Source organism: Vanessa atalanta, chromosome 18, assembly GCF_905147765.1.
Source record: "Vanessa atalanta chromosome 18, ilVanAtal1.2, whole genome shotgun sequence".
NCBI classification, from domain to species: domain Eukaryota; kingdom Metazoa; phylum Arthropoda; class Insecta; order Lepidoptera; family Nymphalidae; genus Vanessa; species Vanessa atalanta.
In genome coordinates this window covers 8,935,521-8,961,067 of record NC_061888.1, presented here as the reverse complement: position 1 = coordinate 8,961,067, position 25,547 = coordinate 8,935,521, and the positions used below count along the sequence as shown (strand labels likewise).

At 30.2% G+C, this 25,547-nt stretch overlaps 1 protein-coding gene across 4 annotated transcripts in view; it reads right to left on the bottom strand.

The window, feature by feature from the left end:
- The window catches only part of LOC125070717, a 32,968-nt gene extending 7,725 nt beyond the window's left edge, over window positions 1–25,243 (bottom strand). For 3 of the 4 annotated variants that reach the window (XM_047680645.1, XM_047680648.1, XM_047680646.1), the window contains exons 1-2: window positions 24,806–25,243; window positions 12,877–12,897 (exon numbers count right to left, since the gene is read on the bottom strand). In XM_047680645.1, coding sequence (XP_047536601.1) covers window positions 12,877–12,897; window positions 24,806–24,844 — 60 coding nt within the window. In that variant the 5' untranslated portion in view covers window positions 24,845–25,243. The remainder of the gene's footprint in view (window positions 1–12,876; window positions 12,898–24,805) is intronic. The other variant, XM_047680647.1, reaches the window with a different exon arrangement.
- Between the last annotated feature and the right edge of the window lie 304 nt (window positions 25,244–25,547).

The window sequence follows — 25,547 nt, the reverse complement described above, 5'->3', positions numbered from 1 at the left end:
AGTAAAATTGGTTTTTAACTTATTTGATCGTAATTTGTACTGTTTGATTTTCTAATAGGATGTAATTTAAAGAGCGATTAACATGGAGATTTATACTTTTAAACATTGGGTATTTATTGTTATGTGTAATTTTTCGTCTCTGCAGAAAAATATACTTCAAAAGCGAAATAATCTATTTTGATAGAAATTGGAATATTTTTTCAATTTTTTTAGTAAGCATGTTAATTAAATGTTCGCAAATATTTAAGATAGAGCTTGATATTTGCATAAATGTTTTAGTGCAAATAATATTCGAACAGGAAAGTGATCACTTGTCAATAGAGGGCGTGAGGTCGGCGCCCACGCATCGCCGCGCATGACGACAACCTGTCCATCGAATCTTACATTGTTCTATTGACTATCAGTACCGCTTCCGTCTTTTTAGTATCAAAGGTCGAATAAATCCAAGAAACGAATACTATCCACTATTTCTTTGTTTTTTCTTATAATTAATTGCTAAGTACAAATAAAATTAACAATAAAATAATTTTTTTTTGTTTATATAAGCTCATAATGACATAAGAAATTCTTTAATAAAAATTTTTAGTTTATCGCAAAAATTGAAACTACAAAGATATAGAAGTGATTAGTATATCTATGGAAAGGAACTCATTCTGTAAGCTACGCGTACACGATTGGCGTAGCCGCACCGTCACATCGCTCAACTTATCTTTATGAATAAAAACCGCGTACGGACCGTACTGTACCGTCTGTCACGCTGCAATTTCTTATACATTATATTAATCCAATTATATCATACCACCTAAGTAGTATGATTCTCTCAGACATTAAATCGACTACTTTTATCATATTTGTTCTGAAAAGCTATAAAATATTAAATTCACCACGCGTTACTCATTATTGGAGGTTTGTAAATTGTTAGGAAGTGTCTAGGATTTATATTTTTCACATCAACGGTAAATTGTTTGTAAAAAATATACGATGTCACAGTTACGATATATAGATTGGCGTATTGCACGGTCGTCGCTGGTCTAATATTAATGTGGTGTAAGTTGATGTGGTATCATTGTGGCGCTGGAGTGGCTTCGGTGCAATAATCTAAGAACTGCGGTTAGGTGCCGGTTCAACAGCGATGGAGTGTACACGAAACCTTACATTCCAATTCCAAGTATTCATCATGATTTGGAACTCATGTTACGCGACGTTGCTCCTTCGTTAAATATATAATCTATGATAATCTCATGACTATTATATGTTGACGTTATGTCAGAAACTTTTGGTGGCGCAAAACTCCATTAGACAAATTATTTATTTATTTAAATTGGTACACTACTAACAACACACACTAACAATGGTAACACTAACAATTTCCATATTTTACACTAAATAAGAAAAATATAGACATCAAAAACACACTGATATCAATTAAAAACGTACACAAAATTTACAACTTTTAACATGTAAACTAATTTTAAAATAATTTATCATTATATAATATAGTTATATATGTATATGAATGAAAAAGAAATACTTATTTTTAGAAAAAAGACATACATTACTCTTATTAATAAAGTTTCTTTAAAGCTGTTTGTTTGATTATTAATATATGTTAGAATATATGAGAACGCATACGGGACAAACTAATAAACTTTAATTTATAAACCTATATAAAGATTGGTTGAAAACATTCCTGTAGTTTACAAGACAGAGATTAAAATGAATAGCTTGCATTTTTGCTTCAATTAAGGTTTCATATATGATTCTCTTCTGGTCTTACATAAGTACATACGTACATAAATATAGTATCAAGCTATTACATTAGATAAACGTTGACCAATAACGAATGACTTTATAAAAGCTATATATCATCCGTGTTATTGTAGACTCGACGTGTGGTCATTGTTGTGGCCATCAAAATCGATTAGCGAGTGCTCTCGAATGATCGTTATTCACTTCAATTAACGAATCAGCTTAAATGTATGCTTGTCACAAACTCATTGTCTTCGTCGTGACAATGAGCTGACTATACGTATATAAGAGTGAAGGCGGAATAGTGTTAGGTGTATATAGAACAATCTGGAATTATAAAGAAAGACATTGCAAAGTGGGGTTAAAATCTAAGATCTTCGGGAGAGATATGAAATTTTAGACTTCGAACTTATTTTAAGAGCTTATTCTTATTATTATATGTAATATCTATTCGTGGGAAACTATTACGAGTTTTATATAGTATATCTTGAATTATGTCATTTTTATAGTTTATCATTAATAGTGTAGCAATTCTGTTGTATATATTATTTTATTCGTTGTTAACAAACAACTTTTGGTATAGATATGTATTTTTTAATATACAGTTATTTTTAATTTTTATAACACTGTTTACAACTCACGATACTTTTACGTTTGTAAATAAGTACCTCACTCTCTACATGACATCCTTTTTTTTTTATTATCAGCCGAAACGTTGGGGTTTATTGAAACTATGTAAATATTAAGAAGTAATACTTTCTAAAGTAACATACAAAAAAATTAAGACCAAAAAATAAAAATATATTTAGTATTTAAACTTAGACAGCAGTTTAATGGCGAAGAAAATGACTGAGACTCGAGAAGATCTGATAAGTTAATTGGCCTGGCGTATAAAGTAGCCAGTTATTTTCTTTGTCATCTAACTTTCAATACTTAACGAGTTAAAGTACATTCCTTGGAGTCAGTTCAGTGTCACGTATTATTCAATTGCCTCAATTAACAAGTCAAGTTAGAGATGCGTGCTCGTTACAGGGACTGCATACTGTGACATTGTAATCAGATCCTTTGGGTTGATTAATATTGATTATAACGGAATGCTGCCTTACTTCATCGTATTATCTCGTATGACGTATAAAAAGGGCATTCGGTTAAAAAAAAAAAAAACAAATTAAAATATTGCACATGTGATCGCTGCCTGGAAAAAAATAGTAACTATCAGTAAAAGTCCCACTGCTGGGCACAAAATAGGAAACGCCAGTAGGGGCTGGGCACTATTCAATTACTCCGACGTCAGTTTCATTTACATTTACAAATACAGACAGGATTCCTTACGATATTGCCAAAACGAAATTTGCGACTTTTTAAAACTATTTGGTCGAATATAATTGGTCTCTCCGATTCGTCAAAGTTTAAGCGAAAAGAAAAACAAGATCTACGATTCGATAACTCTTTGATTGCAATTTAAGAAAATATATTTAGAATAATAACAAATGATACAGTCAACCTTGCGATCTCAAGTTCCGCATATGAATTATTAAGTCGCCTTAACACCTACGCTTATTATTGCGAATATATAACGCTAATGTCATTTCCGTTTAAGAAATAAAATAAGTACTTCTACATTAATAAATTGCTTATTTTATTAAACGATTTATCTGTTTAAAGATAAATTTAATATGATTTTATATATTTAATTACAATGGAAATAAAAAAATATCCTAAACATTATTTTGATAATATGATAAAAAAAATATTTTAAATTGAAGGCGTTTCTTGTGTTTTGTAATTGATGGAAACTATTGAATCAATAATATATAAAACTTATACTATTAGATATATATTATATAGATATACATAGATAGATATTATAGGTTACAATTTAGACTATTTAATATCATAATAACAGGTACTTTTTCATAAATACTTTTCACAACGACTGTCCAAAAAAGGGTTGTAATATTATCAAATTTTCGAGTTAATGCACTATAACTTTAAAATACCTGAACAGATTCTGATTTAAGATATCGTTAAAATCATCAAATACACCACCACGAGTGACAATGACTTTAATTAATTCGTTCATGGCATAGCACTATTAATTTTAAGGTAGTAAATTGTTTACTATTACCGACACGTAGATATGGAATCTAACGACATATTTGTTGAGATGGAATGATGCGTAAGGGCTATACTCGGTTGCTGGAATATAAATTGGATATTACTAGATAATTTGCAGCACAAACACATATACCAGATAGCATTATAATTCAGGCGAAATCAAAACGTTAAACATCGAAATTTGTGTGACTAAAATTTTTAATTTCAATAACTTTATAAAACAAAATCCTCTTGTTGGGATACATATTATATTTTGCAAAAACTTTGAATGAAGTAATTACATGACATATATAAATCAGGTAATTTAAAACTTCCTAGCCGAAGGAAAACGTCTGCTAATCACAAAAAAGCTGGTCTCGAACAATGACCATAAACCGCGCACACGCATGTCGGCTGACTCATTGGCAGTCATCGACCTTAGTATCGTGATATGGAATCTTTCTCATATAAGTTTTAATTATTACTAAAGGCAGTTTTACAAATTGATTAAAATTATAAGAATGTATATTTATTATAAAACTAATATCATCATTTTCAAATTACAATCGCGGGGGCCAATTTTAACTGCGCAGGTGTTATTCGAATGGATTAGTGTGTGTGTAAAAACAAATGCACTCTCAATTGTTTATTTTAATTTTTATGTTATAGTTTGGCGGACGAACAAATGGGCCACCACCTGCATGTTCTGCGTCATAATATTCTATCAAACTCTATCAATTTCTATTCTACTGTCGAATTCTTAAATATCTTGATAGTGGGGCTTTGTGCAAACCCGTCTGGGTAGGTATTACCAACTCATTATAATCTATCGCCAAACAGCAGTACTCAGTATTGTTGTGTTTTGGTTTGAAGGATGAGTGAGCTAGTGCAACTTTAGATACAAGGGACGTAATAACTTAGTTCCCAAGGCAATTGGCGATCTAAGGAATGATAAAAATTTCTTACGGCGCCACTCACCATCAGGACGTTAATTTGTCCGTTCGCCTACGTATTTCATAAAATAAAAACAAGCAAAGTTCCGTATACTTATAGTTAAACAACAAAGTAGTTACATGAATTCCTTAGTCTTATCTCGCGTCCGTAAACAAGTAAATCAGTCGAAGCTCATTGAACTTACGATGGATGTTCGCTATCGCTGAGATTGTTATGTTGTCAAACAAGTTGATTCAATATATATATTTATTTATTTAACAAAGTTTAAGTAAATCATGAATCAGGTCTTGCTTATTCTATACGTTAATCATCCTTAATATATTTGTAATAATAAAAAAAAAGAGTATCTACTGAGTTTCTTGCCGGTTTTCTCGGTAGAATCTACATTCCGAACCGGTGGTAGCTATACTTAATAATAGTTTGTTAAATGACGATTCAAAAGTGCTTGTAAATGCCTACTTGAATAAAGCATATTTTGATTTACATTATAATTTATTAACTAATTTAACGGCATATTAAAGTATCTTATGTAGCATCTCATTTAAATTAGAAAGTACGCATTTTAATACCACAATGTGATGTCTATTACTACTATTACTGATACTATTAGTGCGAGATCGTAAACGATTCAATTAAAAGAAATAAAAATTTAGTATTTATTCATAATCAAAGTTCATTTTAATTTTATAGTGTAAGTTCAAAGATATTTAGAGAAGAAGACAAATAGGATTTCACTAGTCAATATAATGTATATTTTGATTATAAAATGAAAAAAAAAAACTTTGATAATATCAAACAAGCACGCAAACAAAGAAACGGACTCAGTTTTATCACACAAACTTGTAAAATTGCCATAAAAGTACAGATGAAGCGATAAACTTCGACTGTATTCTTAATATAGTCATTATTATCAATAAAAACATATCGAAACGAATAAAAAACATATGTATAGTTGTGTAATTTTAATTAAACAATTATCTAAAGCCGACACAATTCGATATTGTCGAAAAATCAACAGGAAAATACGTAAATAGAACGAAATATATGATATTAATAAAATTTATAACAATTATTCATTAAATATCCTGTTCACGTATTAAACGGTTAAATTTTACGAATTGACTGCAAACGTATAGCAAAATCAAATAGTTATGTTATAATAGCTCGTATTTAACTTCTTATTAGTAGGTGTTTAAGGGAAGAAGGAGGATTTATATATGTCTCAAAATTAGCTCTAAATAGTGAGTGAGAAAAAATACATTTCAGGACTTGGACGAGTCAGTGTTATACGCTATATGGGATCTATGATCAAATCTATAGATAATAATGCTTAGACAGTGGAAGGCTATTAATATTTTCCATATTACGAAATATTAAATTTACTGTGGTAGAAAGTAAATGAAATAAATATAAAAACAGCTGCACGTATTTTTGGCTGTGTGCGTTTACAAATAATGCGACGCGTGAAAAATCCAGTTTAAAGCAAGAGTATCAAATGTTGACCTCGAAATGGTCAAAAATCTTAAGTTTTTTGGGTTACACGATACCCAGAAAACGTATCTGAATCAAAAACAAAAGGTTTAATGCAAACTTCGTATTCTCCATATACGGCGTTGAATCACGACACACGAGGCCGCGCGTGTGTGATGTAACGGCAGCGTATGACTAAGTGAGCGCCGTCTTTATTGTTTAAGGCTTGTAAGGATTCGTACAATGTTGTTTTGATTATAAATGTCACGATTTATGATTGAAAACTACTTAATTATTATGATAATGTTTTAGAAATAGGTCTTTTTATGTAACCTTAATCGACTTCAATATGTGATACTCATAATATTGGTACAAGGAACAAAAATAAACTTGTTACTCCTATTACTCGACTGTCCCATAGAGTCAGTAACTTTTTTATGGGCCATGTATACGGTTCTACAACAGGATCCCGGAAAGCGTTCAAAATGCCTTTGTTGGCAAATAAAAAAAAAAGTTAAGGAACGCTTGTGTGCGAAAGGTATATGTTATTATACATTATACAATTAGTGAGTTTATGATTGTTAGCACACCTTGGGAATGAAACGATCGCTTCTTAGTTATTGGCTTCATATTCAATATATGTAAATAACAAAATTGACAAAAAAGACTTTCTTTCGCCGGTCCTTCTCAGGTCTTGGACTAGATTAGACTAGAAAAAGTCTTGAATTATTTTAAAATAAATAAATGTATTTTATACGACAATAAAGGTTTTTATGTGTTAAATTTTTTTATTGAGTTGAATTTCTGTGGAGGCCCCGGGCTGTAGATCCGGACAGCCTCCCTTAAATCCGGTCCTGCTACAATAGACCACACTGCACACAAGGCAACGTCTGTGTAACAACTATAGTGTACATTTTTTTTAGATGAGTTATTTAGCAAAAATATTGAGTGATATTTTAATATATATTCATAGCTTGAAATAGTGTTAAAGTATTTTTGACAAAATACACATGTTAATATTCTAATTATATGAAGATGAAACTAGTAGGTACTACATAATACATTAACGAAAATGAACACCTTACATATAAGCGTAATATCAGATATTGTTATGTGCTTTAGTTCAAAGTTAAAAGGTCGTCGGGGTGAAGGAAACAAATAATTCTATAGCTCCAATCGAAATCAATAAATTTGACGTTTTCAAATGAGTACGTATATTTAGATTACATAAATTATTTGTCATTTGTCCAAAGTTATTGACTAAAAGTGAATTTGTAAATTGGTTAATATTGATAAAAGCTAACACTCACCCGAAAGCAAGCAAAATTCTGCATTAATAAAAATATATCCTTAACGATATTCATCTATATCTGTCTGTATATCAGTTTGACGGGTGAGTGAGCCAGTGTAACTACAGGAACAAGGGACATAACATTTTAGCTCACAAATTTACATCGTTTGCCTCTGGGCGGTAACCACTTTCAAATGGAACATTAGCCCAACTACCTACCAACATTATAAAAAAATATATAAAAACACTGAAAAGTACTTTAACAATTATTCTATAAACGATACTGAACCGTAGACTTTGGTTGTAATTATCAATGTCCGTCAAAACACCGTACGTCGTATCCATTTCTTTGCGTTTATTCTCTCGTAATACCGATTTACCGGCATCCCAATGTCATCGAAATCGCGATATTGACTGTAAAGGGTAATTTAAAATAGCCGTATTGGCTATTTCAGCTCAGGAAACAGTCATATATTATGGTAAATAGGAATGTATATGGAATTTGATTGACGTAAGACCTACACAGTAATTTATAGAGCTTGTTGTTTATTGATTGTACCGGAACAAAACAGTTCGATTCATTAAAACTTTAGTAAATCGATGAGTGTATATCCGTATACTTAAAATGACATTCATATTTGTAACTTAGATGCTGAGAAGTAAGGAAGAAAGAACGATTATTCGATAGTATTATAAACGACTAAATTCGAGGGACTTACAGAGCATGAAACTCATAAATAATCAAGATCAATTGACAAAATATGAGAAATCAGTCATAAAACTTTTCCAGTTTTAAGTTTATCGCCAGATTTCTTTTATGAATAATTGAAGTAAAAAATATTGATAATTTTATATATAGTAATTAAATTCTTCCAAGCAATCAGATCAAGTTTTTTTTTTTTACCTTTGAATCAGGCAATGTTAGCCAACCGTTTCTTATATTCGAAGGGTCTGCTCCTTGCAAAGTTGCTGAAGATGCATACCGACGACGGGGCTTCCAATGTTCAGGTTCCCACCAATTCACTATGTCCAGAGATTTTGAAAAACTATGAGAATCCATAACGAACCCTTTTAAATTCAATTTCAAATACAAAAAAATTTTTATGATAGTGCTTAAAGTTTTATCACAAAGATAAATTCATAGAACTTTAGCAAGTACACACTCATTTTTGGTCTAGTCTAATGGCACTCTTAACTACAACTTATTACCAGATAAATCACTTATTTCTCGATACTCTATCTAACGTCACGAACGAAAACACGTCGGTAAATCTGAATACGTGAAAGGTGAATGAAATTACCTTACCAATAAGGGTGTTTGTTTATTTACTGGTTGTCTAGCAACTGGAAACGGTACACATGGATTCCAATGTCACGGTGTTAATAACTCACGACCTCGTGAATTACCGCTAGCTTGACCCTGTTTAACTATTGCCTTCTTTGAAAAAGCACTTATTCTGAAAGCGTTAAGTCACCTGTTTAGCGAATATACAATTAATCGATTTTGTGACTTGTTGTATTGAATTAAGATTGAAATTATAATGTTTTGTATATCACAATGGTTCGCGATGTAAACAATGTTGGGATGCGATTTCTTGCGGTTGAAACGGATCGGTTTACTGTGTTTTTCCGTATCAATGTGTCCAATAAATGGACGCATTTATATTTATTTTTGTTATTGTAAACGACTGTTTAAATACAAAAAGTAAACGGTTTAATTAGAATGTTATTTAGACCCTTGTTCGATTGAATGACTGAGCTTCTTTAAAACTTGAATTTTAATTAACACGTTTATTTTTTTTGTACATTCGATTTAGAGAGAACTTTTGATTGAATTAAAAATAATAATTAATGTTATATCCAAAATTAGTACTTTAAAAAAAAATTGAGTACATTAATGAACAGTTCAGGAACTGTAAATTGAATAACTTAAAACAAATCAAATAAAAAAGCAGATAAATTTCAATAATATACTTTTTTTATTATTCTAAGAATATTAAAAAGAACGTACATTACATTGCCGTTAAAAGCATCGATTGGTAGTAAGTATTAAAAATTAATTCATGAGTTTCATTTTACTCCTTACTTTCACTTCACCTTTCACATTCTAGATCTCAGATTTTTAGAAAAGAATAAATAAATGTAAATGTTATGCGATTTCCACGTCTACTTGTCGAAAATATTACAAGAATTTGGAACGACAAATAACTGGTCGCGACACTTTCAAAACTGCAATGTTTATTCTTAATACTATATTGCAATACGAAATAACTGTTGAGGACATCGAATATAAAATATAACCAAAGCTTTTTTTTTTTTAATGTGTTATACGACACTGCTTGCAATGGATTTGGCTGGCTTTCCGACGGACCGCCTTCCTGTCGCCAACTGTCCTTGACAATGCAAATAATATAACTTAATTTATTTATTAGTAAACCTCAAAAGGAGAGGAGGCCTTAGCCCAGCAGTGGGAAATTTATAGGCTGGTTATGTTTTTTTTTAATTATAAAAAACGACAATGCATAAAGTACCTACGACTCTTTCATTTGCGCCAAAAAAATTATAACCATAAATTGTATATATTATAATGACTTTTTTTTTAAATTCGTTCTTTAGATGGTTAAGAAACTTCTAATGACAGATTTGACTTGAATAGTTTAATTAATTAATAAAGATTAGCTAACAATTGCTTATAGTAATAATTGGCATATCTTAAGGCATAGTTTAAGGCATATCCAACTCAAAACTCACTTAAGAAATGTTACCCACTCACTCTAACCTTACATTCATTAAAATTTTACTCCCGCCATAAGAAGTTACTTTAGTAAGAAAACCGGTAGTAGTAAAAATGTGGCTATTTTAAGCGATTTCATGTGAAAACATATTTTGCATAATGAAAGTCTTATATTGAAGCAAACGTTTAATTTTGTATGCATTTCAACATTCAAAATTACTTTTAACTTAGCTTATGATCTTAAAGACGAAACTAAATGTGATTTTTGACGTTGTATATTGTGCTTTGTGCCAATTGTTTAAGGTCGATTTAATATTAAAAGCGGCCCACACTAGTCCGGACCATAAATGATCGGACTGATGTGACTCAGAGTCGTTTCCTTGTAGGGCAGCGCTAAATATGACGTCAACACTTTCGTTTCTAATTTAAATTCATTGAACGTGCGCAAAGGTCGATGCTTAATATGCCGAATATGGATTTGTAGCCTATAATTATTTAGAATTAAAAAAATATCATCTTTAATTTGTAATTATAAATGAAATAGAAGTTAATTATTTATTACAAATTATATAAATTTCAATAACGATATTTTCTGGGTGATAACTAATAATACTTAAGCTTAATAAAATTATAGCTAAAGTCTTAGTAATTATTTATTATAAAATTATAAAAGTAATAGTAACAAACATTACATTCAACATTATTTTTATACTGCAATCATAGAGCTCCGTGTTCGACCTACGGCTGTCCTAGTATCAACCCACGTGGTGCCATAATTTCGCACGACAGTCATTAAAACAATGTTTCATGTTTACAATGTTTATATTGAATCTGTTTACCGACATACAATGCAGCCTAATCTGTCGAACATTTATCAAAATTCATTTCTCAAGCGGCTTTAATTGGGGATGAAAGTTTGTACGGAAATTCGTCATTTCTGATGTTAGAAATTTGGAATTGGTGTAGGCTTCATCTTCGTCAATAAATTGAAGAAAGTTATTTTTAAATTAACCACATACGAGGGTAAGATTTGCAAAGTAAGAAATATGGAAATTCGCTTCTGTTTTTGAGGACAATACAATTTATACGCCTTTTTAAAAAATCATGTTTAAAATCACAATCAACCAGAATTTAGGTGAATTTGGGGATGTAAGTTTGTAAAGAAGTTCATTCGTTTCACAGCTTTCTTTTAAGCCTTGTTTAGAATTATATTTTGCCAAGGAAAAGAGCGTCAAGTGTTTATGCGATCAATAAATAAGTAAAGAATTCCCGTTTCAATTGACTGATAAATTACAATGAAAATTAAAGACATTTGTTCCAATTTATTGCAGGCGAATAAATTATTCGCTCTACCCAATGAAGTGTTGTCTGTTGACCGATTTATAATTTCGATTTTAAATTGTTGATATGTATGAAGAATCTGTTGTACATATTTTCTAATCTATTTTAGTAACGTCATAAGTTTTGCTAAAAATTTAACCATACCATACATATAAGAAAGACATAGACAATAACATTAATCCTGCTATCTGTAAAAAAAAGTAAAGTTTGAAGATCGCGTACAAAAGATTTGGCATCACTATTGGAACGAGTACTAAGAAATACACGGTAAATAATAAAAGGGCAAGTAATATTCCCAATAATAATTATGTCCTACAAGCGATTTGAAATTTGCCGTTTACGTTCTCGGAAAAAAAAAATGTTGACAAATTTGTCCTTTAGACTTTCAGTAATTAAGATACAATTCACCCTAATTCTATGTATTACAGGATACTACGAGTAACATGTCATAACATATATGGAAATTACTTCCTTACTGAATAATTCATGGAAAGCTAATTGCGTCTCGTTGACACTAAGTGTTCCAGTTCGCAGCAATTACAAGTGGATATCTATGCATTGACTAAACTCATTCAAATTATATTTGTTAGTATGTACTTATATTATACGTAGATACAAACAAGCAAGCGATGAATGAATAAACGATGAATTAAAACGACGTTTTGTTATGAGAATTTGAATATCTGTGTAGGTATTAAGATTAATTCAAAGCTTGTCATGGTTATTGCGAACAATGTATGCATAATTCTTCTCGAACAAAAGCTTTAAAACAAGAAACGCCATTAAGAGTAAAATTTCTTGGTCCGGAATTTCGCGCAGACCGTCAATATGTACCTATTTTGAAGGTTTACGTATCATTTCTCCAGCAACGAGGTTTCAATAGACACTATCTAAAAACAAATTTGAAACTCACCGCAAAATACCATTGTGAATTATCGAAAAATTATATACAATGCTACTTTAATTATGATAAATAATTAAAGTAAATACGTTTCAAGAATCATAGTAGATAATTACCACAAGTATAATTTTAAGATTTTAAAAGAGCATATTTTTTATGAATGATTATAATAAATTTATCATAGATTTTTGCATTTACTAAATCAACTAAGCATATCCAATTCTACGAAACAAGCTATATGGAAAACAACCAGAGAAATGTTTTATCGTGTAATGGATTATACCTATAATTCGATTAAATCTTAATTTTTTCTATATAATACGATGGTCTTTACCTTACCAGTCGATTTATTCTGGATTTCTGTGAAAATATGAAAGGAAAATCAGGTTGATAATTTGTGACAGGAAAGTAATAAAAATGTTTTAAATTTATGATATTTTATGACGTCATTTAATAGCTTAGGATATTTAAGTGTTTTGCCAATTTGTAATATACCTATACTACCCATAAATTTACAAAAAAAAACCCTTTGTTATGTATTACATAAGTATATTTTATTGTCAAAAAGAATAAAAGAAAACATATTAGCTTAAATATTAAATTCTGTTCATTTCTAGAAATATCCGGTTTACATTATATTCGTGAAGAAAGTAATTAGTTCTACAACAAAATACAGTTCAGGGGAGTGTTTATTACGCGTAATGGATGGCTCGTAACACTAATTAAGTTGACATTTTTTGTACAAAGTTGTAAATGTCCATGATTCTAATTGTATTTTTGTATAACTATTATATTTTACAACATATACAACATCTTTACCAATTTCAATAGAATCCAAAATCGAAGTTCAGTCATATTTTGATTGAGTATATAATAAAATAAAAATGTGTAAAATTGCCACTAATGCCCAACAAAAAAATGCTCTATTTAAATGTACTGTATATTATTAGGACCAATATGGATACGGTGTACGACCAGACAAATTACATATGATGATGACAGACGTCATTATACTTGCAACACGACGACAATTATATACGCAAACAATAATAAACGGGTGAACGCAATAGAAAATTATGTTTATTTGACGATCGTGATTTAAAATTCTCACACGAATTACACAGATAGAATATAAATTGTATATTCAATGCTTTACAAAATCAAAATACACTTATAGTTTTGTAAAATGACGGTCTAAAACTTCATGTAAAATTCCTACATGAATAAAGTATATTTTTATATATATAAAGGGTTATTGTTAATTCGACGTATTCCCTTTAGGATGTAATAGGGGTGACTATTTGCGATAATTTTAAACCTTTGCATTATCAGATTACAGGTTTAAATATACGACCAATCATATAAAAATATACGACGACGGTTTATCATTTGTTTCAAGGTTATAATTCATGCAAAAAATGTCTATAAATTATAAAACGCGCAGCCGTCAAGCGTTTACAAGAATATTCAATGCAATGAGAGAGTAATATTATGTTTTCAAAGGAAGCAATGGCTAACAATCACTGTATTAGTAATTCTGAATTTAACAAATTACGTACTTCCTGGAAGTTCCTGGCGTTTGTAATGTAATGTTACTTGACTATTAATTGCTATTTTTTGTTCTTTAATTTATTATATTTATCCACCAATGCGGGTTGCATTGGAGTTGCTAAGTGGAATACGGTTTAAAACATCTTAAAGAAAAGAGAGGAGGCCTTAGCCCAGGTGTTTGATGCTTTCAGGCTTTTAACTTTTGCTTTAATTATATTTATAATTTGAATTAAGAGAGAGGGACATACAGAGAGGAGGTAAAATCATCTATGGGATTAGAATTAGATCAAAAAAGATAAAAGAGAAAACAGTCAGGTACTTTGCAAGCGCCAAACATGATTATTTCTAAAATGCTTACAAAAGGTCTGATACGAAAAGTTATAGTTAACACGCTGTAACAATTTTCGCTTTACGAAATAACGTATTAATTTTAAACGCATTTTGTCCTCCTAAACTTTAGAAAATATGACAAGATATTTGAATAAGACTTGTTAAAAAAAAACGCGGTGCGCAATGTATATGGTCTAATTTATATAACTATTAAGAGATCCCTCTCAATACATTTTCCCTACTCGGAGTGAAACCGAATGATATTGTCAAATACTCTAAAAACAGATAAGCAAAAGTACACTTACATCACATGCCGAAGTACACTTGTTCAAATATAACCAACCTTACAGTCTTACCAAGATATGCAAAGTGTATTCCGATACATGTTGGTTCAAGTGTAAATTAATGCATTCTTCAATTAGTACTGAATGCCCGTTAGAAATGGCTCAAAAGCGCTGGAAATAAATGGATGTTCAATCAAGGACTCTTGGTTTTGAGAGCACTTGATACCGAACGTGCGGTGAAGCTGTGAAAGAACTTAGTGGCTTTTAACTATCTGATATACAATATAGGAAAACTTTTGTACATGTTAACATGTCAGGAACATGTTATCGTCAGGGCAAGAAGACTGGACGGAATTAGGTCTAGCGCCTATAGACATTTTGTAGTGTAAGTAATATTATTAATTTATTCAGCGTCAGTTTGTCACCTACCTCTGTAACTAAGATGGCATATCATTTGTATCTGTAATTATACTGGCTTACTCAGCCTGCAAAGCTGAACATAGCTAGCCTAATCTATCCTATTTGTGTGGGTACCATAGCCACTTCAACAGTTCGGCAGTTTTCACTTCACCAGTTGCAAATTCATTGCTTTTTCTTGTGTGTATGTGCAGGTTGGATTATCGCGAAAAACCAAACGAAAAACTTGCCAAATTCAGATTATTTAGGTAGAATAATGGCAGGTATTGGTGGTTATGATAACCTCAGCAAACATAATCTGTTCATTTTGATTTGAAGAACTAAGGAACACCTGGTTGGATACTTTTTGCACAATCTCTATATATCGTTTCGTGATACATTCTTCAAATAATATTGTTTGTAGCGTCGAAGTTACAGGACGACAATACTAAATTCATTCTCGTTTTTTTTTGTGATAATGAAAAATGATTAAAGAAAACTTTTTCATACAGTCGAACTTGTTTTAAGTCGAGTAGGTAAAGTCACGGAAAAGTACTAAAGCAATTCAATGAATTCACTGTTAAAAGACATCTTAGTTCAAAAAGTCGGTTGCCACGTTGATGACTTTGAAGGGATGGTTAATGTTGGTGCTAATTTCAAAGGGCGAATGACAAGTCAATCTACTGATTCTAAATAATAGAATTCTAGGTTAAATCTGAGAGAACTAGATACATATTTACATGCCACTTAGTAATAGCAGTGTTATTGGTACAATGCCCTAAAAGCGATAATTAGATTTTGCGATTATCTAGAACGAGGTCGTCTGGGTGGTAATGCATTTAAATCGAGTTATATAATATTCAAAACCATTATAACTGTATTACATCATTTAATCAATACTCGATAAAATCGTTTTCGTAAAACTTTTATTGATTTAAATGTGTTAATATTTAATGGCTTAATTTAAATCAGATCATTGCTTAAAAAAATCTTGAAAAGGTTTAAACCGTCTCCTAAGGAAAGTATTTGAATTATTTCCATATATCTATATATAATATGCATATAGAAGGCATACAACCAGCGCTATTATAGATATATGTTTAGCTAAATCGTGTAGGTTGCATCGTTGCAATTTTGAACATTATCAAACAATCTCGATCTCATCCTCCCACAGCTTTGGACATTTAAAGCACCAGGGTTATTTCCACCAATCCTTTTATTGCCTCCAAAATAAAATGACGATTAAATTTGCCTTAACAAATCCCCAATGATTTATGAGTCTACGTGACAGTTTTAATGAATTGATGGATGTTTTTTTTCCTCGTCGTCTTGATAAAATGATTGAATGTGTCTATATCATGTCTTAATGGAAAATTAATTTTGTTTTTGTTTCGAATTTTTTAATTAGGATGACTGATTATTTTCCAAGATAGTTCATTAAAGGTATGTATAGAAATTTTCATTTTTATCCCACATTCACGATTTTATTATTGAATTCCATTCGTCATATTAATTAATTGACATATACGTCATACGTGAGTATCATAGTAGTAATCGAACGAGAACACTCCAAAATACGTACAAATAAACAGGGTAATTATTCTATTCAGTAGTCGGGAAAGAAGAATTAGAAATAAAACTAAATGAATAAAAATATGATGTTAGCATGATTTATTGTTTTTATACATAAAAATATAAATATATAGTTACTGACAAATTACAATTTTAATTTATAAAATACGAAACACGAAACGTATATTACATTAACAATACATTATATATTCTTAAAATGAAATGTATTAACCTAACTTAATCAAAGAAAATTCTAATTAATAATGGTAGATTACTATAATTATTAATTTAATATGTATTTCTGACCCTATTAAACATAAATTATTATTATTCATAGTTATTATTATTAGTAATAATAATTATTACCAATTAGTGTATTGCGGTAATTACATCAAAACAACTGTAAAAAGATAAGGAGTAGCTATTTTATTCGATAGCTTTTATTACGTAGATATTTCAAGAGTGAAACATTATTTATTTTAAAATGCTCAAATCATATTATAGATTTCACGTAATAATAACATATAAATTTCTTCTATTTCTCAATATGTATCGTTATCGATACATTCGTAATGGATCACTACTGTAGGTAACATCGCACCAAAAAGTGTTGTTGTTGGTAATAGAATATTCTGCGGAATCATAAAAAACGGTCTTAAAATTATAATATTAAAAATTCAAAGATTGTGTACAATTCAAAAACCGTATCAAATTGAACAATACAAAACTTGCCTTAAAATTTAATGGTAGAATTTGAATTTAAAAATTAATCCACCAATATAAGATAGCACTAATCATTATAACATCTTTTTCGAGGTTTATTCGTGGATTTTATCCGACTAAGTTATTATTATTATTAAATAATAATAATGTAACAATTCTAATACAAAGTATGTATTTTAAATATAGTCGCATTCTCAAATACTTTTGATTCTTATAAGAAAAAGGATTAATTGGCATTACGAATGGTTTTATGAAAATCACCGTGACTTGTGCAATAGTACAATTTATTGAAAATTCATAAATGCCAAAATATTAAAAATTGTACTGACTGAGACTAATCAGCTAGTCACCTCGATATTTGTGTGCTGCTAATATTTGTGTTTGACTGTACATCGCGTGTATAGAGGCGTGAGATAGTTCGCAATGAGTATGTTTTTATCAGACGCTTAAATCGATAACCGAAGTGTCGCGGAATACATAAATGGATTTTACTATAATGTTATTTGTAAAAAAAGTTACAGGTAAAGAGGAACTTGTTGTTTCAGAAAAAAATGTATCTCAATTGTTTGATAGAGCAAACCGATACCATTATGTATAACATATAGGCATCAATTCTAGTTAAAATTTCAGTTACAAATATGCTGTATCTCATAACAAGGACAAAATATTAGTAGACAATAAATATGGAAGAACATCACGTAAAATAGTTTAAATACTAACAGAACTCTTTTCCCTCGACCACTTACTTTGGAAAGCCTTAGGCTAAAGTTTATGAGACTCGAATAAAGTGGTAAGAAGGCTTAAGACACTATTGAATCCTTTCACCAAGTAGAGCGTTATGTAGGGCCCGTCTGAGGAGTTACCACTACATAGGAACGAACGTTTTTAAATTTTAAAGGTAAATGAAACAATATAAAAAAAAAGATCAACGTAATTTTATAAATATTTAAAACACCATTGCAAAACATGTATTTATAAATTACACACACAAATAATACAGAGCAATAACTTCTTACTAGAAGTTCTTCAGGCTTTTAAGTTGAAGATTATAATTATAAATTATAATATATAATTATATATACATTTTCTCGATTCAAAACCTGAAATTTGAACCCTGGAACAAGCGATCTGTAGCTTTATACAATAACCATTAAAACAATGAGGCACGTTAAATAAAATAAATATTAAATAATTAATTTTATAGCAACTAAATTTTGGAGGGATTAATAACTTAAATAGCTATGTAGACTAGCATATATACACATATTTAATAAAAGTAAGAAACAGTAATGGATACAAACTCAAGTCATAATTTAATATCAACAGGTTATTGCTTCACCCTTTAAAGGTTGAACGTGTTTGTGTTATATAATATTATATTTTAACCTGTTTCTATCGAAAGTTGGACTTAAATTTTGTGCAATTCTGGATATTATTCAGTATTCGGTATTTAATTTCCAACGTAACTGACGCCAGCTGAATATAATATGAAGTAAAAAAAAATAGTTAAAAATAATTTGTTTTTATATTTAGAAGTAGACTTCACATAATAGTAAAGAGGCGTAAGAGATATATACCTTCTATTATGTTGGTGACAAAGATAATATTATGTACATTGATAAAACGCAAATAGTTTGCCTGGCTATAAGCTCTAATCATCTGTTTTTGATCAACTTCCCCGATTAGTTTTTATATAAAATCGATCATTAGTCGAGATAATATTACAGGTGGAATTGAAAAAAAAAACAAGCTATTTTATTAACACTTTAGAGTTATTGTCTTGTAACTTATAATCTAGATTAATTCTATACATGCAGTAACTCTGTCTATTGCTCTTTCAAGGCAAAACATGTACCCAGATTTGATGATATTTTAAATTAAACAACTGTAAGCATGATATAGGCTATACTCTTTATGCCTAAAATCTGACGCCTAACGCCAAAAACGCGTTTGAAACCGGGGCAGCAACTAGTTACATTATAAACTAATTTTTATTACAAAGTCCTCCAGCATAGACACTACTATTATAAACATTCAGATTCTGGCGTACTGTCAAATATTATATTTATTTGTCAAGAATTAGACACAGACAATTAAACATAAAATCTATTTAACTAATTGTATTTCTAACCTTTTTCCCCTACCGTACAACTACGATGCTAACTGTACCTTTCCAACAGTAGGCATAGGAGTTTCCTTAGCAAAAGTTAAAAAAATCCATTGTTGCTCAGATTTAACGGTAGAATATCTTCGTGTAATCACGTTAAATTAATCCATTTGTCTAATATATGTTTATGGGTTGAAGCTATATTACTTTTATACAAGCTTAAGTTAGACGTATGATTTTAACACGTGAAATACAATACCTGCATTACAAGCTGTTGCCAAATGATATGCAAATTCTAGACTAGACTGATTTATTCGATGTACTAATAACGCTACGTGACCTGAATTACATTCCCTATAATTTGTCAAAGTATCGATCGCTTGAACTAGGACAGCGAGGTGTGATGACACGTATCACCCCGCGAATAATACAATTAGATATTCTTTGTATTATTACGTGTAATTTAATTAGTCTTTTTATATAAAGATACTAAATAAAAGCGCCTTTTCATACAGTAAATGTACTTTTATTACGTAATGTATTTTGACTTAAATATATAAAAGACCATATTCTAAAATTTTTAAGTAATTTCGAAAATTGTATTGCACTAGACTGCATTTTAGACATAGAGATGGTACTCAAAGGTTGCATGCACTTGTTCAAGTCAGGGGTCATCGTAACTTGGACGCCGGGAGGGAATTCCGCTCTCGTGAAAGTATCAGGAATAAAAGCTTTGTTCTAATTGAAATAACTTTTTTTCGAAAGCAAGCTTTAATATTTTTTTTTCTTATATTTGTTCTTAATCATTAATTAGAGATTTGATTATTAGATCAGATTTGTATAACATCAGTTAAATTTAGATTTTTCAATATATTATTAATTATTTAAAAAAGTAACTCAAGAAATTAAATGAATATTTTTTTGCCTGAAGTATACGTAAAAAGTAATATTGCAAATGTCACGCTGCAGATTTCGTCAAAATATTTTCTTTCAACGCCGACGAGATGAATTATAAACAAAAATTAAGCACATGAATATTCATAGTCTTAATACTAAAGGTAGGAAAGTCTGTAACAAATATATATTTCCTTTTTTGGAAGGATATTCATAATCGACACGGACTAAAAAAAAAAAATTATCGACAGAAAATATTATTAAATTGAATGCATTGAGTTAGTAGTCGTACTAAACAAATTAACGATCGACAAAATTCCCGATTTAACTTCCTTTCCATTATAATTGTCTATAATTTTTGTAACATCAACGTTTGATTGAAAAATATCAGACTCGGCTACACGTTGCTTTGCGTTGAATTATACTAAAAAAATATTTAGCTAAAAACCTTCTTTGAAACACACTGAACATATTTGTATAATACATTGGTTGAGATTTTGTGTGATAGGCGTTAAAAAAAAAAAAACAGCGATCTATGTAATAGCATTTCTTAATATTAATGACACAACAGACTGAAGTACTATATTCATTAATCTTAAATTTCCTATCCGTCATTTATCCTTCTTTAAATTCAGTATATTAATCTGTACCCACAATTATAAGGTCTACAATGAATAAATACTTAACTTATAAAAGAAATGCTTGTTGCAAATGTTCACATTCAAATATAAATTGTTTGTCAATAGACATTACAAGTGATCGTGTATTTATAGAATCGTGATGTACTCGTATGTTATGTAGTGTAAATATTGTCGTTTGCACTTATTACAAGGACATTACAATAGTACATTTAATACTTAGAGTTGACGTTTAATCAGAACTGACTTACGACTCGGAAAATATTTTATCTATGAGTTTTATGTAACCGGTTTTTAAAGTTAATGGTAAAGCTAGTTATTAAAAAATCATAACATAATCCTTATTAAAAAACACAGACGGTGGTATTTACAATTCTTAATATTAAAGGTTCAATTGATATCATTTTATGTATAAATGTAACCGTCGCGGTTCCGTTGACTAGCTGTAATAATAATCGTCGAAACGGTCGAGGTCAAGGTTCAGTTCCCAAGCTTTAAAAGAAGTTAGAGCATTCGATCTCTTTCACTCTCAATAATTTACCATTAGGGGAGAAGAAGATGAAATAATTCGCGTGTTAAAAGTAGACGTCGATTGGCGCATTTATAAAAAAACATCCGTTGATGAATCACGAACAGAACCGGACTAAGGCGAGTAGATTATAGAAGATAATAATTTAAAGAAAAGATCAATATGTCAATACTATAACGTACTTTTACTTTTGTAAAAGTATTTTAAATTTTCGTTTAAAGCTTTAAAATTTTTGTCAGGTACAATTCATTAAACACCTTGAATTTAAAGCGTTTGTTTTGCCTTTTATCGTTTTAAGATCTATTTTCGAGCGACACGTTTATAGATCTTATATCTATTTTAGATTTAGGAGAATCCGACCCTGATCGAAATCAAAACAAGGCTTGCGAATTCAAATAAGGATCACTCAAACAAATATTGTAATTTCAACCAAGTATTAACATAATAGGAATTAGAATTACCGTGGAATTAGTCATTGTTTATTTTCATTATTATAAGGATAATCGCCATTAATATTATTATTAATAATGTGTTAGATAGTAGGTGACAAATATATATATATTGTTGATGGTTATAAGAACTGTCTGGAGTCCAAATAAAACAATGTAACGTAAATGTCAAACAACACCGTCCTCTTTTTAGTTTGTGCTTATCAGGATTTGAACTCGCGATCTTTTTTTAGACAACCACGCGTTCTACTCCATTTATGGCTCTTAATTAATAATATTTAATAAATGACTAATCATTCTTTAAATTTAAATATAAGATATAACACATATCATATAAGTTTGAATACAGCTTTATTTTATGATACAGCAATCGTCTGTTGAAACATCGTCACCGAACAAATTGATTAGTTTACAACGAACTCTTGTCTATCATGTCATTGTATATTCTATCATTGGAATGATAATCCAGTTTAAACTTATATAAATAAATCAAGGAATCTCAATCAAAGTAATCCTTATACACGCAGGCATAAGCACTTTTAAATAGTAATACATCTAAATCTATCATTGTTATAAAAATAAAATTAATCACAAAAATCTGTATTTTAGTTTCTCAGAGAAATCACAGATTGTATGCAAGAATATAATTATAATGTATAAAGAGAATAGCAGAAAACAAAACCGACTGCCATCTTTAATGTATACTTATAAAATATATAAAAAAATATTGTATCCGAACGTTTAATAAATTAAAGTATGTATGAGTAGAGTGAACTATGGTAGAATTAGTAGTACTAGTATCATTGTATACGAGAGTACGGAAAAAAATTTTTTCGGAGATACTTTAAGGAGGAGGACCTTAAGACATTATGAACGAATTAAATTTTCTCTGAATTATTTGCTAAGGACGAATGGACGAATATTAAGTCCTCGTAATGTAAAAGACTCAACCGCAAAACAAGATTAGTAAGTCGCATATAAAAATTTGAAAAAATATGAATGCGTTTTAATTAATTATATATCTGTTTACTGTAGAGCAGTAAGATTAGATTTCTATTTCTCGATATACTGATCACATCTAATCTATAATGAATTATCATCATGTCTATATTTGCGGCTAATTATTAATTAATTTATAACTTTGATAGTGTTATGTACCTGTTTATTTCAATAAGGGGAATAAGGTTATCTTAGGATGTCGGTGTGATCAAATAAACTAATATCCAACAGAAATGTGAATATGGAAGTAAAGCTGAAGACAAAAACGGTAATTATATTAATTTAACAAAATCCTGTATTAATTTTTCTATCAAGAAAGTTAACCTACTATTTAAACGAACATGGCTCTACAATTGAGTAATAGACGCCCAAATTAAATACCATTGTATTATTATTATTTTTTATGGCATAGGTATGGCAGACGGGCTAGTGGGCCGGCCACCTGATAATAAGTGGTTACCACTACTCATAGACATTGGCACCGTAAAAAAAATAAACATTCATTAAATCGCCAATGTACCATTGACCTTGGAATCTAAGATGTTATTTACCCGTGCCAGTAATTACCTTGGCCCACTCACCCCTCAAACCGGATCTCAACAATACTAAGTACTTCTTCTTGGTGGTAGAATATCTGATGAGTGGGTGATACCTACCCAGACGAGCTTGCACAAAGCTCTACCACCAAGTAACCTACTAAGTTAACAAACATAGCTCTAAATTTATTTTCAATAATAAAAAAAAAACACATGAAATACAATATCTTAAATTTAAAATAAAAATCAAAAGCGTGTAGCCAGATGGGATCTCTAGTTTCTACTAAGGAATGTCGTAAGCTGGTCGTGTTGCGACGGGAATACACAACGAAGGTAAGAGCTTCAATTTATTGTAGAACCGGCTGAGATAAGCTCTATGTAATTTATTTATCGCACAAAGTTATACTAAGGATACTTAGTATCTAATCAATATTACAGTTTCTTATGAAGTCGTGTATAATATACCTTTTTTAATGCTTTTGTAATTCATCACAAAAAACTACGTACACACATCAACTAATCTCTGTACAAATTATTGTCTATTATGTTATATTTAATACCAGTTTTTGGCCACGGCTTCTCGCGTTTTGAGGGTTGGTTGTCAGGTATTATTCAAACAAGCCTCTCCCTTTGAGGAGAAGGTTTAGAACATATTCCACCACGCTGCTCCAATGCGGGTTGGCAGAATACACATGTGGCAGAATTTCGTTGAAATTAGACACATGCAGGTTTCCTCACGATGTTTTCTTTCACCGCCGAGCACGAGATGAATTATAAACACAAATTAAGCACATGAAAATTCAGTGGTGCCTGCCTGGGTTTGAAATCATCGGTTAAGATGCACGCGTTCTAACCACTGGACCATCTCGGCTCATTCAAACAATATATTTATAAATTATATCCTATGTGTTATTCTGATGCACAAGCTATATTAAAGTTTAATTAAAATCAATTTTGTAGTTTTTGTGTGAAAAAGTAACATATATCTATTTATACAAACTTTCGCCTTTAAAATATAAGTAAGGATAAGTATTAGCTCAGCAATAATTATGTAAATGCATATTGTATGTTATGCATTTTATATATGTATATAAGACACATCACTGGGCTTTCTATTAAAATGAATATTTATTAACGTTTTTAAATGTATCTTATTTATTTATTAAAGTAGATTTGTACATTCTAAATTATATATTTTAGTTATTAAACATATACTTTTATTATTTATTTATTTCTTATTCAATATGATATAAGCTTTACCTGCATTTGAAGGAGTCTGGAACCGCCGCCCTTCTCCATAGTAACTTCAATATTTAAATAAACACTAAATGGAAGACAATCACGTTGATATAAATACAGATGTAATAGTTTTAATTTACATAAACGTTTAACAATACTCGCGATTTATATAAACACAATAATTCACAATATTTGACACAAAAGGATTGACATGACAAATAATTTTACCGCCGATTTCGATAATTCGAAAATGGAATTCGCGTTCGGGAAAGAGCGCCTTGTTTTTTTTTCAAATCGTGGGCGCACGGCTTATTGCCATACAGCCGTTGTGAATGAGTTCAGTATACCGATTAAACAGCTAAACAAGCCGGTCGCCAAGCGCCTCGGCCGTAGGACTCAGCTGTTATGGCTGAGCGATTTACCGCGAGATGGCGGGGCGTGCAGCCTGCATGACTGTGCGCTGAGTAATCGACTGGCTGCAACAACGCCCTGTACGTACGTGCGATAAGTTTTGCTGTTTACTAACTTAGATAATAAATTATGTAACTTAGTCCAAGTTACGGAATGAATAAAAATATGTCATATAAAAAGATTTATTTATTATTTTAATTTGCTTTTCCTCGCGTACGTCTCTTTTCGTAAAAAATATGTGAATAATTACTGTAATTAATTTAAAAGAATGACGTTATAATATATAACCGCATTTAACTTAGGAAATATTTATGATAGCTTAAATAATGATGTTATGTATTGATAGACATTG